The 19,709-nt window shown below is 40.8% G+C and overlaps 1 protein-coding gene across 8 annotated transcripts in view; it reads right to left on the bottom strand.

The window, feature by feature from the left end:
- Nucleotides 1-19,709, bottom strand: part of LOC140428638 (death-inducer obliterator 1-like) — a 208,984-nt gene that overhangs the window by 55,156 nt on the left and 134,119 nt on the right. For all 8 annotated transcript variants that reach the window (XM_072515307.1, XM_072515305.1, XM_072515306.1 and 5 more), the window contains 4 exons: nucleotides 11,848-12,328; nucleotides 8,551-8,710; nucleotides 8,231-8,347; nucleotides 6,340-6,450 (listed from right to left, as the gene is read on the bottom strand). In XM_072515307.1, coding sequence (XP_072371408.1) covers nucleotides 6,340-6,450; nucleotides 8,231-8,347; nucleotides 8,551-8,710; nucleotides 11,848-12,328 — 869 coding nt within the window. The remainder of the gene's footprint in view (nucleotides 1-6,339; nucleotides 6,451-8,230; nucleotides 8,348-8,550; nucleotides 8,711-11,847; nucleotides 12,329-19,709) is intronic.

Raw genomic sequence — 19,709 nt, forward strand, 5'->3', positions numbered from 1 at the left:
ATATTGACCTATTATAAATATTGATCAGAAAGTTCTCCTCTCGATTACATTTTAATAACCCCACTCCATCCAAGCCCTTCACTCTATAACTATCCCAATTAATGTTGGGAAAATTGAAATCACCGAATACAATTACCCTATTGTTCTTTTTTTCACACATCTCCATGAATTGTGCACATATGTGCTTCTCGACTTCCTGCTGATATGGGGGTCTATAATGAACACCTAGCAATGCCGTTGTCCCTTTTTTATTCCTAAGCCCTAAGCTCTACATAACAAAGCTTCATTTGCTGCCCCCTCCAAGATACAGCATAGTGGTTAGCACTATGGCTTCACAGCACCAGGGTCCCAGGCTCGATTCCCGACTTGGGTCACTGTCTGTGCGGAGTCTGCATGTTCTCCCTGTGTCTGCGTGGGTTTCCTCCGGGTGCTCCAGTTTCCGCCCACAAGTCCCGAAAGACATGCTATTAGGTAACTGGGACATTCTGAATTCTTCCTCAGTGTATCCGAACAGGCGCCGGAATGTGGCGACTCGGGACTTTTCACAGTAACTTCGTTGCAGTGTTAATGTAAGCCTACTTATGACAATAAAGATTATTATTATATCATCTCTCCTTGCTGCAGAAACTGACTCCTTAACTAATAATGCAATGCCTCCTCCTCTTTTACCCTCTTCACTGTCTCACCTGAAGTTTCTATATCCCGGAATGATGAGCTGCCAATCCTGCCCATCCCTCAACCATGCCTCCGTGATGGTTACTATATCACAACTCCCCGTGTCAATCCTCACCCTTAACTCACTGGTTTTACCTGTAATACTCCGGGCATTAAAAAGAGGCCTCCAGCCTTGCCTTTCACCCTTGAAACTTAATGTATCCCCTCAGACTTGATTGCTTTACTGTATTACGCTGTGTCACAATTTTGCCACCAGTCTGTGTCCCTGCCCTCTGCTGAATTAGATTAAACTCCTCCCAACAGCACCAGCAAACCCGCTGGCAAAGATGTTAGCCCCGTTCTGGTTCAATGTAGACTGTCCCACTTTACAGGTTCCACCATCCCCAGAAATGGTCCCAGTGATCAAGGAATCTAAAACCCTCCCTCCTGCACTAACTCTTAAGCAATGCCATCTGTGTATCCTATTTCTCTGCTCGCTAGCACATGGCACTGGAAGCAATCCATAGATTACAACCCGTGAGGCCCTGCTTTTTAGACTACTGCTTAGCTCCCTGAATTCTTGATTCAAGACCTCAACCCTCTTTCTACCTATGTCATTGGTACCAACATGTACCACAACCTCGGTCTTATCACTCTCCTCCTTCATGATGTCCTACAGTCATACAGTGACATCGCGGACCCTGGCACCAGGGAGGCAACACCATCCTGGAATCACGTTGACGGGCATAGTAACACCTATCTGTTCCCCTGACTATAGATTCCCCTATTAATCTTCCTCTCTTTTGCCTCCACCAGCTGTACAGGCAGGCTGCTTGTTGTGCCAGAAGCTTGACTCTGTCTGCACTCCCTGGAGGAACCATCAGCCTCCAAAACAGAATACCGATTTGTGAGTGGGACCCCAGGGGACTCCTGAACTACCAGCCTGTACCTCTCGGACTGCTTGATCAACCACCTCGTTAAATGTGCTATCCACGATGCTTTCAGACTCGTGAATGCTCCAGTGCCCCCAGCTGCCGTTCCAGTTGTGAAACCTGGGCTTGCAGGAGCTGCAGCTGGACACACGACCTGCACACATGCTGGTCCTGGGGACTGGAAATAGGCCCGGCTCCCCACAGAGCCGGACGGCTTTGAACTCTCCTACCATGACTAAACCCTTTAAATTTAAAACTTGAGAAGACTTTTATATATAGAAAAAAATCTACTAAGTCGCTACCCTTGCTAAAACGACTTACAATTTAATAGTTTGAAAAATACCCACCAGGACTTACTCACCAATCAGCTGCACCTGTTGGTCCCACGTCACTTCTGAACTGTGACGTTACCTCTGAAAGCTGCTGTTGGTGGCCCCGCTGCAAGGCCACAGCTTGCCTTTGAGGGCAGGTAGAAAATGAAAGGAGCACCTCACGCACTCCTCACCGAAGTGCCTCAGTCACAAAACTCCAACTGCAGCCCAAAGTCAGCAATGCAAGATGGCCTGAATCTTGCCACTGAAAATCGGTTTAAGCCAGCTATCTAATTAACTAGCTGCATGGAGAGCCTGAATGAATCCTGTTTTAAAGCTGGCCTAAAACGCACCTTCTTCCAACTCAGACAGCAACTTCTAATTAATTGCTAAATTATTGAAAGGCTAGACTTCAGATAGAACTTATCCCTCCCTCAGTCACAAAACTCCTACTTTTTTTAATAAACTTATACCCAATTATTTTTTTTTCCAATAAAGGACAATTTAGTGTGGCCAATCCATCTAACCAGCACATCTTTGGGTTGTGGGGGCGAAACCCATGTAGACACAGGGAGAATGTGCAAACTCCACACAGACAGTGACTCAGGGCCGGGATTCGAACCCGGGTCCTCAGCGCTGTAGGTCCAGTGCTAACCACTGCACCACGTGCCGCCCCTTCAAAACTCCATCTTAACAATTCTAGAGCTTTCACCTTAGTTTGATGTGGTGGGATCGGAGTAATATTCGACAGTGTACCCAATAATAGTTTACCTGTCTATTAATTCGACCAAAGTGATTGCGTCTGGTCTTTCTTTCTTCAATACCCGTTCTTACTTGTGCCTCAATATTAGCCACAATGGTTCCAATTCATTGTTCATGAATTAAACAGTGTTAACATAGAACATAGAACATAGAAAATACAGCACAGAACAGGCCCTTCGGCCCACGATGTTGTGCCGAACCTTTGTCCTAGATTAATCATAGATTATCATTGAATCTACAGTGCAGAAGGAGGCCATTCGGCCCCACTGAGTCTGCACCAGCTCTTGGAAAGAGCACCCTACCCAAACTCAACACCTCCACCCAACACCAAGGGCAATTTGGACATTAAGGGCAATTTATCATTGGCCAATTCACCTAACCCGCACATCTTTGGACTGTGGGAGGAAACCGGAGCACCCGGAGGAAACCCACGCAGACACGGGGAGGACGTGCAGACTCCGCACAGACAATGACCCAAGCCGAAATCGAACCTGGGACCATGGATCTGTGAAGCAATTGTGCTATCCACAATGCTACCGTGCTGCCCTTAAGAACAAATAAATCTACACTATATCATTTTCCCGTAATCCATGTACCTATCCAACAGCTGCTTGAAGGTCACTAGGATAGTTGTTAGGATACTTGTTTTTATTATAAATTTAGAGTACCCAATTATTTTTTTCCAATTAAGGGGAAATTTAATGTGGACAATCCACCTACCCTGCACATCTTTTTGGGTTGTGGGGAGTGAGACCCACGCAGACATGGGGAGAATGTGCAAACTCCACATGGACAGTGACCCAGGAGGGATCGAAGTTGAGCCCTCAGCGCAGTGAGGCAGCAGTGCTAACCACTGTGCCGCCCAGAATGTTAGGATATTATGACACATAATTTCCAATGATCATTCTTTTCAAGGCCCAAATTTTACTGCTCCAACTTTTCAAAAAGATCTCTCATTTGCTGTCAAAGCACAAGTTGCTTTAGAAAGAATTATATTCAAAACTTAAATACAAATTGGAAGATAACTACTTATATGGGCATCCTGTGTAATATGCAGCACATCACTTCGGAATTTTATTTTATAGATCAATTCTTTTAATCAATTTTGATTGACACTTTGAATTAAAGATCAAGAATTAAATATAAACTATTATATTTTTGAGGCAAATAGGCCGGAAATGGTAAATTTGGGAAGTGGTGAACTATGTGCGTGAAGTTTGCACATTCTCACTGTGTTTGTGTGCATTTCCCCCGGGTGCTCCGGTTTTCCAGGTTAGGTGGATTGATTGAAGCATGGGGTTACAGGGATAGGACAGGGGTGTGGGCCTGGGTAAAGTGCTCGGAGGGTCAGTGCAGACACAATGGATCGAATGGTCACCTTCTGCACTGTAGGGATTTTATATTCTATATAAATCATGCACAAAGCAAATTTATTGAAAATAATTATAGCAATTATGCAGGGAAAAAGGGAAAGCACAAATGTATAAAGACACAGTGGTCAACCTTCCTGGGAGGGGTTAGGTGTAACTGAATTTGGTAAATTTAAGTTCTGGGCATTTGGCAGCACGGTTGCACAGTGGATATCACGGCTGCCTCACAGGAATCCGGGTTCAATTTCTGCCTTTGGTAACTGTGTGGTGTTTGCACGTTCTCCCCGTGTCTGCATGGGTTTCCTCTCTTAGTCCAAAGATGTGCAGGTTAGGTGGATTGGCCATGCAAAATTGCCCCTCAGTGTCCAGGGATGTGCAGGTTAGGCCACATGGATTGGGTGGGTGGGGGTGTAGAACTGGGTATAGAATGCTCTTTTGGAGGGTCTGTGCAGACTCAATGGGTCAAATGGCCTCCCCTTCTGCATTGTATGGATTCTATAGAATTGAACAATCATAAACCAGATTAGAATTTAACTCCTGGAATTCTCTCTCAACGCTCCCTCCCTCTCTCTCCTCCTCGTGTCTCCTCCATTAGACCACTGTGTCGGATTATATTTCTCTGAAATGCCTTGAGCTATTTTACTATGTTAAAGTTGTTATAAAAGTGCAAGTTGTTGTTGTATACTAAGCTTCAGAGAGAGATTCATAGTTTATCAAATCTGTGAATCTTTAGCTCATGTGTCCTCTAATGCGTGTTGATGGAAGTGCTCACTCTAAAATTGCCAGGATATTACGTAGAACTGGCAAGAACCCGGTTATAAGCTCAGGCATACAACGGTTGAGTACAGCTTGCATTCTCCATCAGATAGATGCACAACAGCTTCACATGTTTTTGCACGATTTTCAAACAAAGTCTTACCTTTAGTTAGGAAAAACACTGGCTGACTGTCCAGTTTCTGGTTATTGCTAATCATGTGATTAATCCCTCAGGTGGTTAGCAAAAGTAATAGTTGTATTAAAGTCTGATCCTGGCCAACACCACCCATCAGCACCAGCCTGTAACTTGACAACTGGCACCTTACACTGAGAAGGTGCCAGGCCGAAGTCCTTATCAATGTTACATGAAGCCTGATCATTCCGTCTCGCTGCATAATTCAGATTTTAGACAGAACATATTGGTTGCTCATCAATTCCCTCCCTCAGTTACAGCTGGAGCTACATTCAAAAGCTTTACTGTAGCTGCTACTCACAGCTGAGTCCCGATTTCCCATTTCTGCTCGAGGCTGAGCCAAATTCTGTGCCCTTCCTCCATGCTGTCACTATTCAAGACTGCGTCCATTAGCCTTGAGATGTTAAGATTTAACCAATAAAAAGAGTTGACACTTAGCATATCGTGTGTGTACCCCACTCAGACAGACGGCAGTTGACAGCCAGAGAATATGCACCTGCAGAGCAGCGATCTGGTGATGAACACAAGGTACATAGAGTTAGGAAAAACACTAGCTGTTTGTCCACTTTCTGGTTATTGGTTATCATGTGACTGATTCCTCAGATGGTTTGCAACGGTAGTGGTCAGATATCCGAACAAAACAGAATAGAACAAAGCTGGGGTTCTGGTGTGTTAAATAGAGAGTGTGAGAGAGAGAGAGAGAGAGAGAGAGAGAGAGAGAGAGAGAGAGTGCGATAGATTTTGATTTAAAATAGATGGTTTGCCTCAGAGTTGCCATGTCTACATCAGCAAAGCAGGGCTACAGCATGTAACAAAGTATAAAATTGGAGTTGGTTCCATGCCTTTTTGGGGTTGTTGGTTTGGGCATCAATTTCAAACCCAAAATTGAGACACACCAGTACTCAAAAGCACTCCTCCACTGAAAAATGTCTAAAGGTCACAGGCTAGTTGGCAATGCGTTCGAACAGAATCCTCTTCCACTGTTGGTGGGCACAAGGAAAGGTGTTTGATATATTTTCTTCAAATGCGGATGGCTAACCCCAGGGAATAGTGAACAGCTGTGCCAGTCACATCAGTGTCAAACAACAAACAAGTAGAAAACAATAAGTTACAAACAAGAAGAGGGAAGACTAGCACAAAGAATGCTTAAATTCTGAAATGCAGGATTGAAACTGTGCATTTTTACACAGGTGCTGACAGCTGTTAGTTTGGATGGTTGAAAAACACTTGGAATACCAGAGGAGCTGCTTTACCCTGTATATAGGTTCCACTGATTAGGAATTATGAAGTAGGCATTGCATCCTTTGAAGATTGGGAAAAGATGAGGGTTTTTTAGGATTCATTTCAAGTTTTATACGTACATCAGCATCTGACATGGGTGGCGCCTCCTCCATATCTACTTCATGTTTGTTGGCTGCCCGCGAGGCTGATCTTTTGGTTTCATGCTGCAATCTTTCACTTTGTTCCTGGGCCTGTGAAAAAAAATCAAAACATCACACCTCACACAACACTGTCTAAGGGCTTGGCTCAGTGCAAAGGTTAACACTGGTTAGGATATTTACTTATCAAGATGATAATGTTTGGTTTTATTTAAACGAAACCGGAAATACATTTTTGTATCATCTTTGCCAATTTTTAAATTGTTCTCATTCTGATTCTACCATTCTGCTGTGAATCCGGTCAGATCAGATATGGGCAGTTCACCATCTGTGCAGAACTGTGTCAAATTGAGCAGCCATTTTCTCTGTCTACATTAAAACCAGGACATGTTTCACACTCCAGATTCCCTCCAACCTCCCACTTTCACCCCATTTGTCCATCCCTTGAGCTGTGCCCAGAGTACAGTTGTGATGCTTTCATTCAGGGTCCTTTTTTTAGCTTTTAGTCCTATTCTTTTTACTGGTTTTGATGTAAACCCTCCATCACATCACTAATTTGCTTCGTTATTTTGAAAACGTGGATCATGATCCTCTTTTCCAGTAGCTCTTCAAAACTAGTACACATTTTTCCATATGCATTAAAAATCTCGCATCTGTGCTAAAGCTATTGGCAAAACCTTACTTCCGGTTATCAGATTTTCCAATTCTAAATTCCTATCCACATTCACAATGTTAACTGACTACGTAAACTGGACACGCTGTGATTACACTCTTCCACGAGTGGCGACACCTCAATTTTACTTCATCATCCACCTCAGCTTGTGCTGCAGAGAAATTCCAGTGTTCCAACTAGCTGTATGTTTGTTTCCTAAAATGTTTTCAGTTTTGCATGATATAAAAAAATGAATATAGAACATTAAGCATCCCACGTGTCTTTAAAATGGGGAGTTACATCTATATCAGAATCATTCTAGCCTCTATATCAGCTTCATGAGGGCTGCATTTGGTTTCTGCTGGCACACATGCAAACGAGAATTGACTAATCTAAAATAAATGTCTTCGTAATCCAGCCATTTAACGCTGTGTTTTGTTTCACCTATTTTCACTGCTTAAGTACAACTAGTGCTTTATAGTCTCAACATTTTATTGACTTTTATATATTCCAGCCCAGTTGTTAAACTAAAAAAAATGTATATCACACACATTAAAATAAATTCTCCTTTATCTTTTTCACTCTTATATCCCAGATTTGCTTTTTTAATTAGAACCGTTTCCAAAGGGTCTTTCTGCCTTGCATTTATTAGAGATGGCATGCAATAGAATTTATAAATTTAAGAAAATTTTCCATTTCCATTATCCTTGCAGTGAAACACATTTCCGAATTTTATTTCAAAATGACCTAATTTTAAGAATGTTTTCCCCCACATCTCTTTTTTCTGGATTTTCCCCCTGGAGATGTTTGCTCCTCGTTGTCTATTTCGTCGAATCTTATCATTTTAACCAACTCCCTTCTATCTAAACAATATCCCATGTTCTAACTACCTGTCCTCAGAATTTAATTCCTTATGCCCAATATCATTCTGGTGAATTGATGTTGATTATGTATAACACACATATATGGGAGCATTGCAGGAGCCAACCTAACATGCCTGTTCCACTAAAGTGGATGGATGCAAGCACATCTGTGCTGGGATCACCTAAATGAAATTACACTAACAATGAATTCAAAATAGGGCAAGACAGACAACCACACACTATTTATTGTACTTACCTCAGCAGCAATGATCTCTCCTCGACCATTCTGATATGTATAAAATTAAAAATATCCCCGGACAGGGAATTGTTTGAACTTTAGCTCAGGTACGATACTCACAGATCTGCTCTCTCTCTCTTCCCAAACAGCCAGTTCCTTTGATTCTATTTCTTCAGGACTCATACGTACCAGGTAAAACGGAACAATCTCTTCTCGCACAACACGTCGGAAGAGCCCCTAAAGAACAAATTGGCTCCACTTTATCATACATAACTTGAAAGAAAAACAAATTAGTTGAAAAAACATGGCTAGGGTCGATAATGTGATAGTAACACAGATTCAGAGAGCAACAACAGTGGCATTGCGTTACTGAGTATAGCACAGGCTACAGTTTAAAATTAGGGAGTCTTGAGTTTTACAAAATAGAAGCATAAAGGTACCTGGTTCCTGGGGTTCTTCAAATTAAACATAATACTCCGGTATCTGCTCTTGTACTTGCTGTGAGTATCTTGGAAGAGGGTGAAAAGCTCCTTTTCAATGCTCACTGCTATTTTTCCTATTGTATCTTCAGTTACATCAATATCGTCACAGTCATTCACTCTGTCAGAGAAGCACAAATACATTTGGCTATTGCCCCAATAGCAAGTACATACCACTCTCCATCTCAAGACAAGGATTATATACGACACTTGAGATGCTTGGAAGTGACTAAGGCTTAACATACTGGAAATAATAAATAAAAAGATGGGTAAACTACATGTGATGCTCCAGTAAACTGTGGACAGCTTCTAAACAAAATTAAACTGCAATATTTCATCAACACCCTAGCACCTTCTTGGTCCATTTGACTAAATAAAAAATTAAAAATCATCTTCCAATTATTTCCCTTCTCTTGGTTCATGCTGGAGTGTGACGTGTTGGCATCCACAACACTTCAACATCTCATTTAAATGGCTATTTTCCTGGCATTGTCCCAATGTCATCCAGATGTTTACTCACATGTACTATCTTCTGAAGACATCACAAAGATAGGGCTATTTTCACCTTTACTATCTCGAAGCACCGAAACTAGTTATTACATTTCCAGCCTTCTGACTAATGTTGACTAGTAACACGCCAAGGGTTCAGAAATTACAACTTGGAAATTGGCCATTTGGAAGGATGAACCAAGATAGAACAATGGACTTCCTCATATGTAGTTACATCATGATCTTTAATCATGTGCACATTTGATTAGTATGTAGACATCACAAAACTTAGAAATGCAGTAGAAAATGAAGGGCATTGTAACAGACTTCAAGCGGACATAGGCTGGTGAAGTGGATAGAAGCATGGCCGATGAAATTTATCAGTAAAGTGATACATTTTAATAGTGTAGTGTAAATTGTCATACATGTTTTGCAGTAATGTTATTAAACCTGGGTTAAGATGCATACAGTCTGGCTACTAGAGCTGTGATTAAGGTGTCATAAAAGTGGCATAATCATTGATTTACAGGTGAAGTGTTCTGCCAAAACCTTTGAGAACCATTTACTGGTTTATAGATAGCTAGCTAATGGAATATTGTTTTATGTTTGAAGGACCCCTGGTGCATAGATAATTTGTAGGGTATTGTGTCTGGCCCAGGTCAAACAAGTCAAAAGACATCTTGTAAGAGGAGACAAAAGAATGCCTTATGCTTTGGGTACAGATGATGTAGTTAATGGGAGGTACCAGATCTCTTTGAAAAGTCAGTTGAAAATTAAATGAAAATCGCTTATTATCACGAGTAGGCTTCAATGAAGCTACTGTGAAAAGCCCCTAGTCGCCACATTTCGGCGCCTGTTCGGGGAGGCTGGTACAGGAATTGAACCATGCTGCTGGCCTGCCTTGGTCTGCTTTAAAAGCCAGCGATTTAGCCCAGTGAGCTAAACCAGCCCCTAGTTGGTCTAATCCGAACAGAGATGTTTACGTTTGTCCTGAAAGGTTCTCTTTCCAAAGATTCTGCACAGGGAAAAGCAGGTAGAAACCTGGTTGTTAACTTTATTCATGAGTGGTATTTGAAATATATTGGTTTGCTTAATTGGAATATAGTGGCAGGTTTAGGAATAAGTTAGTTTTCTTAAGAACTGTTATAACTGTAAAGTCATTTCTTTGTTGCTAATGTGGTTAATTCTGTGTTAAAATTAAAGTTTGTTTTAACATAAAAGATATCTATTGGTCAATGTTATTACTTGTGGGGTGCAGTGACGTTTCTTCAATTTTCCAAATTGAAAACACCTGTGTTCTCATCTGGGATCCTAACAGTAGGAAGAATGAGGCGCAATACAAACAAGAAAAGGAATGCAGACACAGGGAGAGTTTTTAAGTGCACATTTGAATCTCTGAAGGTGACAGGACAGATTGAGAACGGCTGTTAAAATGGTTACATAAGATCCTTGGTTACGTAAATAGAGGCACAAGTGTACAAAAACAAGGACATGCTTAACCATTACAGAATACCGGTTAGGCAACAGCTGCAGTACTGCAGCCTATTCTGGACAACGCAATTTAGGAAGGATGTCAAGCCATTGGATAGCATAGAGGAGATTTAACAGAGAGGGATGGAAAACTTCAGTTGCATGGAGAGATGACAAAAACTGGGGTTCTCCTTAAAGCAGGGATCAAAGAGAAATTTGGTGGAGGTGTTCAAAAGCACAAATTATTTTGATAGAATAAATTAGGAAAAACTGTTGAGTGGCAGGATAACCAGAGGACATGGGTTTAACATAATTGGCAGAAAACTAGCAGCAACAACAAAATTATGCAATGAGTTATGATGATCTTGAATATACTTCCTAAAAGGATAGTGGAAGTAGCTTCAATAACTTTCAAAATGAAATTGGATATATACTTGAAGTGGAAACATTTACTGGGTGATGAAAAAAACGGATAGTGAGATTAATTGAATAGCTCTTTCAAAGAGCCAAAACAGACAAGATGAGGTTTCCTTCTGTGTTGTGATATCAAGTCGTGAACATAGCCCGGTCCATCATGCGAACACGCCTCCCATCCATTGACTGTCTACACCTCCCGCTGCCTGGGGAAAACGGGCAGCGTAATCAAAGACCCCTCCCACCCGGGTTATTCTCTCTTCGAACTTCTTCCATCGGGCAGGAGATACAAAAGTCTGAGAACACTCACTAACAGATTCAAAAAGCTTCTTCCCCGCTGTTAGCAGACTCTTAAATGACCCTCTTATGGACTGAACTAAATTTGCCACGCTACTTCTCTACGGAGCAGTATTACACTCTGTATGCTTCACCCAATGTCTCTATGTCTATGTATTTGAATTGTGTGTTTATGTATGTCCTATGTTTTTTCAGATAGAACGATCTGTCTGGACTGTATGCAGAACAATACTTTCACTGTACCTCAGTACACTTCACAATAAACCCAAATCGTACGGTACTGTGCTCTGTCATCGGGATTCTGCGGTTGATCTGGAGGCCTAAATCTTTCAAACTGAACTTGTCACAAAAACACTGGGAAACAGGAACTTGCAAATGACAGACATCTGACAGACTTGACATGCATAACAAAACTCGTTGAATTGCAAATTCTTCCAAAATTAACTTTAGATACTGAAGATCACACCATTTATAGATAGACACAGCTTCATTAAACATCCTCATAGTCCCCAAATTCTACATATTAAATCTGGTTCATCCCATCAGAAGCTTTGTACAAAACAAAATCCTATATCAACCATTTCTCACCTTTTACAAAGGATTTCCTTAAGCGACCGGCGGATGTTATGTCGGATCTGAGGATTTGATAGCTGGCTGGTGTTTTTTGCAACCGGGGCAGGAGGCTGAACTGCCTGTTTATCTGCAGATTTTTTAGCTGGAGGCTGCTCACATGAATGTACAGTATGTTTGGCTGCAGAAGCAGAATGCTTGGATGGTATTCGGTACTCTGACAGTGTGCTGCCTTTTATGGTTGATGTCTGCTGTTTAGTTGAAATTGGATGTTTTGATGAAGTTTGGGGTTTAGATGAAGTTTGTTGTTTGGACGAAGAAAGTTGTTGAGATGCAGGAATAGGCCGTTTAGGTGCAACACGGTGTTCCTTTGAACCGGCAGGGGGCTTAGCTGCCGATGCTGATGGCTTTGAGGAAGTAGATTGCAAAGTTGTAGGAGGCTGTTCATCTGGAGACTCAGAAGCAGTTTTCTTGGGGTCAGCTCCCTCATCCTTTGGAACTATTGAAATAAAATATTTTCAGAGTGAGAATTGCGCAGTACTGACAATTGTTTGGATGCAAAACTATCGGAAGTGCTGTTGTAACAACATGCTTCAGTTTGACTAGAGAACAAAGATCTGCAAACACATTATTGAATTGAATACTGAAGTTTGGAAACAAAAACTCAGGATGTGCTGATTCAGTAGGCAAGTCTCAATAATATAGCTTAGGAATACAGGCATTCACTGCGTTTACAAATTTGACTTGCTTTGTCCAACATAACTAGAATTTACATTCACTCAAACGAATTTGTTTAAAGTTACCACATGGTCCCTACAATTCAGCCTTCAAGGACTTGTTCAGTGCTGACACTGGCAGAAGAAAAAGGAGCCGTCTCAATGTTGGCTTCTAATTTTACCATTTACACCTATCATTCTAAAAAAAATCTAATCTGTGCATTTGCATTACATTTTGCCAAGATTACTGGAAATAGGTTCTCAAACAGTGTCGGATTCATGAGAACTGCCAGGAGTTTACTGTTGTACACTTGTGTGATAGAGCGCTCATTTTTTCCCAGCACATTAATTCCTACAATGTTCATAATACATTTCAAATTGACAACAGTGCAATAAGTGCAATGGTTATGCTGGATAATTTATCTGTATCAGATCATGCAATAAACTAATGCACACAGCCAAGAACAAATTCATAATGGCGTGGTATTTCCTAGTTCAGCTTCATAAATTCACCCAAAGTAACTTTCAAAATATGCAAAGTACCAGACTTAAAAACTGTTTGAATTCAATACATGGAAGAGCACAACACTAATTTCTTGGAAATTTGTACAGCAGCACCTACTGCTTTTAAGTTGAAATCTACTGAAATGCAATTGATTACCCAGAGTTTAAAGTACTCTATTTCTACTTAAACTGGAATGAGCAGAGAATGTGATCTATAACACTATTGCTTGTGCATAAAGTACACAATTTGTTTTTAAAATCACGACCAACTTGAGTTTAACGAGAGTAAAAATTTGGAAAGTCACGGTTTGTTGCAAATATTTCAGTTGATGCTCAATTCATCCATCCTTTACCTCCTCCATTAATGCATCAATTTTATTATGTCCCTAACCAACTGTTAAATTCATTTTGGTTGCCCAATAACATTCCAATGATTTGTTGCATTGAACATGTGGTGACAAACTCATACTTTTTGTCACCTGCGTCAGTCGAATCCATGGCAGCATTTGCACAAAACAAAATGTTTAAGCTCTAGAGACTTTAACACGCAATCTAGGCTGACTATTCAATTCAGTACCATGGGAGCACTACTGTCAGAGGTGTAGTCTTTCAATTGAGACACTGAACAAAGGCCCGGACTACTCATTTAGCTGAATGTAAAAGACACCATGTTACGACAATGTCCAGGCCAACAGCTATTCCCCAACCAACATTATAAGAATTAACCTGTCATCAATCTCATTGTGTTTTAAGAGACCGGTGTGCAATTTGGCCATTCATTTGGGCTACTTAAAAGTTATGCCTGTACTTCCAAGCAATTCATTATGTGCAGTTCTGCCATGCCCAGTGGACATGAAAAACAGAACAAGCTTCTTGCTTGATGACTATGATCTTGCAATGCTTTTTTTTAAATAAAAAAAAGCATCTTGTGCTTCAAAAAAGTGAATTAACTCTACAAGATAATAGAAAGTTAAATTGGAGTGTTGTAGTCAGCAGAACATTGTCAATTATATTTGAAGTGTATCCCACAACTACTGTACAGATAACAGTATCACCTTGTGTTACAATGGGTTCCAGCATTTAAATTTCTACCACCTGAAAATGCACAATATCAGATTTCCACAGCCACCACAGTGGTGGCTGTGCAGGAACATATTTTATCTGTATCGCCTGCTCATGCATTCATCACAACAACTGTCTGGAGATTTTAGGTTAAACTCACTATCACAAATAAGTAGACTTCAATTATCTTTAAATTTTACATTTTTTTCATCGTTAGTACTCTAGGATTGCAAAACATGCATCCAAAAAGATGCTTTCGGAGTTTAATTGTAATTTGATCCAAGAATTCTTCAAATGAAGGTCTGCAATTAATAACAATATCTGAACCTCTGGACTGCATCTCCAAAACCTTCTCTCTAGACTCTGTTCTCCCCAGCTATGGTTACATTTATTTACAAACACTAATCCATCTTGTTAAATATATTTAAATTAAATATGAAACAATATTTACATTTGTGCATTTAGAAGCTTGTCAAAATGGGTTATGTAATAGAAAACTATTGACATTGGCAGAGCTTCAATTGCGTATGCCTTACCTGGGACACTTGAGCAATTTCCTCAGGGTAGGGATTGCAATACCAAAAATTGGCACAGAAGTACAAAAGGAAGATTTGTTTACGGTGACATTTTTGCCATTAATTTCACTGCATAATGCTAATTTCACATTTTGGCCGTTTCAGATTGTCATTTGATTATACTCCCAAATGTAGTGTCCATTAGATGTCCTAAGATTATTCTCGAGTCCATACTTGGGACACGTAAACACATCATCTAGGCAGTTTATGTTAGTACACTGCCAAGGGGATCACTCTCTTGTGGGAGAGGGTATCTTTCAGATGAGAAGCCGTAACCAGGCTCTGTTTGTCCGTTCAAGTGGACGAATGCCATCATCTGCTGAGGAGCTGAAGACAGATTTCCTGGTATTGCCAATGTCTGCCCGTTAACAAAAAGCAGATCAATCTGTCATTCAGGATTGTTCATGGGACCTTCCAAACACACAATCGTCTACTGTATGAACAGCAACTGTCCTCCAGGCAACAAATTTGTTTTTAATCTTTTAGAATTTCTCAACCATTCTATAAATTGAAGACATATCTTGGCAGAAAGATTGCTGCAGTAATGAAGATGCCACCGTGGGAATAAAATGTTAAACTGTAGCTCTGTCTGCCTGTTCCAACTGCTGAGGTGATGTTGAAAGATTCCATTGTATGTTTTGAGGTGGTGCAGAATTCACTCAGTGTCTCCTTCACCCATCAGCAAGAAAGAAAATCAGATTTAGCTGACGATTTATCTCACTGCTGTTTCTGCTGCAAAATTAGTGGCCTGAACAGCCACTTTGATACTAACTTACTGGGTGAAGCACTTTGAGATAGCTTGCCAAATACTTCATTATTTTTAATCTTTTATTTTTACTGGATATTTCACGCAACTATTATTATGTGGAACGGAAGGAGCTCAACAGTCTACATTAAATACAGTCCCTACACTAATTTGGATTATACCAATTGGTAATCATTTAGGATGCTTCCAGACAAGATAAACAATTACACCATTGCTTGCATATTACATGAAACTGGTATCACTTCCAATTCAGTCAGCAATCTAATTCTGTTAAAAGTTAGGAAACACTCAGGTCTCTGGTATATTTCAGAATCTAATAGTAACTGTTAAAAGAAAGCAGCAGAGTGATGCATGTAGCTATTCCTCTTCGTATTTATGAACAAACCAAATATGGACACCTTTATTTTCAAACAATCCTGTGGCTTTTTTTGTTGAACTGTACCTGCCTTCACTTATACCCTTTGGTTCCTTTGTTTCACTTTCCTGCATATGTTCATGACATCATGGTTCTTAAATTGACCATTGCCAGATATCTCTCAAATGCACAGAAACATCCTTCCTGCTTTTGCAGTGTGAAACAGCATTCCTGGGACTGGTTTCCATGGAGGGACTTCAGCAAGACTTATCCAGGGTAATTTGTAGCATGTGACATCCGACCAATGGATAAAATATAAAGTACTATCCCTCAATAATTCTTGCATTAGATTCAAAACCAACTTCAGACGAGCAATTGAATTAGAAGTTTAGAAGAAATTAAGTTAGTGCAAAAATATAGGAATATTTGTTAGATTTTTATATATTACATATTTAATGCACCCAAAATGTCTTATTTGCATCACTTTAAAAGGCCAGAAAATTATATCCAAATACTAGCCAACAAAAAGAGATTCACTGACATGACCAATTCCATGGATATTAATTTTCATGGTCCTATGTTGAAGAATTAACAAGTGAACTGAACTATATGTCCTGCCTACTATTTTAAAATAAACGGTTGAGATAGAACATGAGCATTAAATGCCATGTTTATGCTCATGTGAAAGGTGAAGCTTGTTTATGTTTATAGCTGTGCTCCAGTAACATTTTATCTTAGTGACAGATCCTTTTTAACACATAACTAGAGCAAAAAATTAGGATAGCAAATCACGATATTGACTGTATGCAAACCAGGCAATCACTTTTTAAAAATCTCCTTAAATCTAAATATCCCATGGAAGCCTGACAGTGGAGGCCATTCAGCCCATTGTGTCTGCACAACCCTGTGAAAGAGCATTCAACCTAGGCCCACTCCTCCACCTGATCCCCGTAACGCCACCTAACTTGCACATCGCTGGACACTAAGCGGCAACTTAGTATGGCCAATCCACCTAACTTGCAAGTTGAACGTCCAGCTGTTCAGGAAGTAACGTTTTTCAACGTTGCACAAATTTTGATATGGAAGCAAAATCAGTAAAAGTACATAATTTATACAATGCCTTTCACAACTTCAGGACATGGTAAAGCATTTCACTTCTAAAGACGCAATTGCTCGCATAATACAAGGATACACAGCAGCCAATATGCAATGTGCAGTGAAAGTGTGAGCAGTTTTACTGAAGTTAGTTGACAGGTTGTTGGGTCAGGATACCAGAATTCCCCTGCTCTTCTTCATGACAGGTTATGGGATCCTTTACTTCCATGGAGAAGGCGGAGGAGGCCTCATTTCAACATTGCATCCAAAAGACAGAATCTTGAACTGCAGCACTCTCAGTACTGCATGGAGGTTTCCACCTAGATTATGTGCTCAGTTCTCTGCTGTGGGGTTAAACCCAAAGCCTCTGAATCAGAGGTGAGAGTGTACAGAACATATGGTTGCAAAACTGAAACCAGAAAAATTAGGCGAGTTAAATTATGACAGGTTAGATTATCACTTACGTTGCCAGTGTACAGTTAATGCCAAAAAGTTAATTATTGCAGAATTGCAATCATTTAGGACATTGAACACTGCAGCAACTCACCAAGGATCCTTCAACAGCACCTTTCATACCATCAACCTCCACCATCTAGATTAGAAGGGCAAGGTAGCAGATACATAGGAACACCACCACCTGCAAGTTCCCTCCAAGTCACTCATCATACTGACTTGGAACTATACGCCATTGCTTCACTGTCACTGGGTCAAAATCCCAGAACTCTCTTCCTAAAAGCATCTTGTGTAGCTACAACACATGGTTCAAGGCAGCGGCTTCCCACCAACCTCTCAAGAGCAATTCTGAATGGTCAATAAGGCTAACCTAGGCAGTGAGGCCTACATCCAGTGGAAAAAATAATCAGGCAGAATATAACACTTCAGAGATTAAGTAACGGTGCAAGCTAGCAGTTTTTCAATCTGGGATCTGGATTTGAGTTCATTTCTAACTGAGGGATTGAACTGAAACCCACTGCTGGTCTCAAGAATCCAAATGGAAATACTTTGGCCAATCTCAATCTAGCTCTCAGGACAAATCAATAATATTAAACACCCAGTGCTTTATTTGTAAAATTATCAGTCCATCTTGTATATTTATTATACATTATTAGAAGAGCTGAAAATTTGGAGCATTTAAAAAAAGTCAGTGGCATCCATTCCAAAAAAGGTCCTGAAGTTAGAATAAATCCATTTCATAACTATGATTATGTAAGTGCTATCATGTTGAAAACAGAATCTCATGTCTGTCACTATAGAAGGACAAGCCATTCAGTAACATGCGAGGCAAATTATGCACTAACCTTTCAAAAGTTCCTTTACTGACGCCATGAAATTTATAATATTATACCTTAATCTATTAACATAACCTCAGGATGGCTTCCCATTACCTATTCACTTCCTCAGGTTTTCAAGAGACTGTTGAAAGTCCCTTGGGAAGTTTGGAAAGCAAATTAAATTCCCAATGTAGATACAAACAAGAGATCAAGTTTCTTTCACTCATGTTGCCGGCATATTTACCTATTTTCAGTAATTAAAAATATTAAATGCAACATAAATAACTGTCCAGCAGTCAGTTCAATGTATGCTCCATGTTAAAAGGAATCTATGGTGGCGCGGTGGTTAGCACTGCTGCCTCACAGCACCGAGGGCCCGTGTTCAATCCCAGCCCGGGTCACTGTCTGTGTAGAGTTTGCACAGTCGCCTCGTGTCTGCGTGGGTCTCACACCCATAACCTGAAAAGATGTGCAGGGCAGGTGAATTGGCCATGCTAAATTGCCTCCTTAATTAGGAAAAAAGAAGAATTGGGTACTCTCAATTTATTTTTACAAAATAACCTAGAGGTCAAAGAGAAACCTTTCAATAAACCTGCTTTAATTCCAATTTAAAGCAGACTTTTAAGCTGAGTTTATAACTACAGACACTACATGGGCATTAATCCTACTTTTAAGAACAAAAGTTATCACAAAAGATGCCACTTGATCTTCATGGAAATCAAAGGAAATGTTTTGCATATTAAGGTAAAACAAGTGTGTTAGGTTTGAGCTTGCAGTCTTCAAAAATAATGTTTAATAAATAAATGTGGCCACTCTCCCTCGCGGGGAGTCCAGACGATCAAAATGAACGTGCTGCCCAGGTACCTTTTCTTATTCAGATCCATCCCGATCTACATCCCCAAGGCCTTTTTCAAAGCACTAGACAAACTAATCATGGTGTTCGTATGGAGGGGGAAGAATGCTAGGGTCCCAAAGAAGGTCTTACAAAAAACAACATCGGGGGGGGGGGGGGGGGCTTGCCTTCCCAAACCTACAACTTTACCACCGAGCGGCGACGGCCGAGCGAATAAGGGGATGGATCAAGGAGCCAGAAGCCGAGTGGGTGCGCGCGGAAGAGGCCTCCTGCATGGGGACCTCCCTCCGGGCCCTCGCCACAGTGGCGCTCCCATCCCCATCCCCACCAAAAAAACACTCCAGCAGCCCGGTGGTAATAGCCACCCTCCAGTCCTGGAACCAACTACGGCAACAATTTGGCCTGACCAGAATGTTGGGTAAAGCTCCCATCTGCAACAACCATAGGTTCACGCCAGCACTGACTGACGCCACCTTCAAAAGGTGGGGACAGGACAGAAGGACACTGACAGTCAGGGACCTATACACAGACGGCAGGATCGCAACACTGAGCGAACTGACAGAGAAATTCCAGCTAGCCAGGGGGAACGAGCTAAGGTACCTGCAACTAAAAAACTTCCTACGAAAGAAGACAGGGACATACCCACAACCACCACGACAGACACTAGTGGAAGTTACTGGACG

The sequence above is a fragment of the Scyliorhinus torazame genome, chromosome 8, assembly GCF_047496885.1.
Source record: "Scyliorhinus torazame isolate Kashiwa2021f chromosome 8, sScyTor2.1, whole genome shotgun sequence".
Lineage (NCBI taxonomy): Eukaryota > Metazoa > Chordata > Chondrichthyes > Carcharhiniformes > Scyliorhinidae > Scyliorhinus > Scyliorhinus torazame.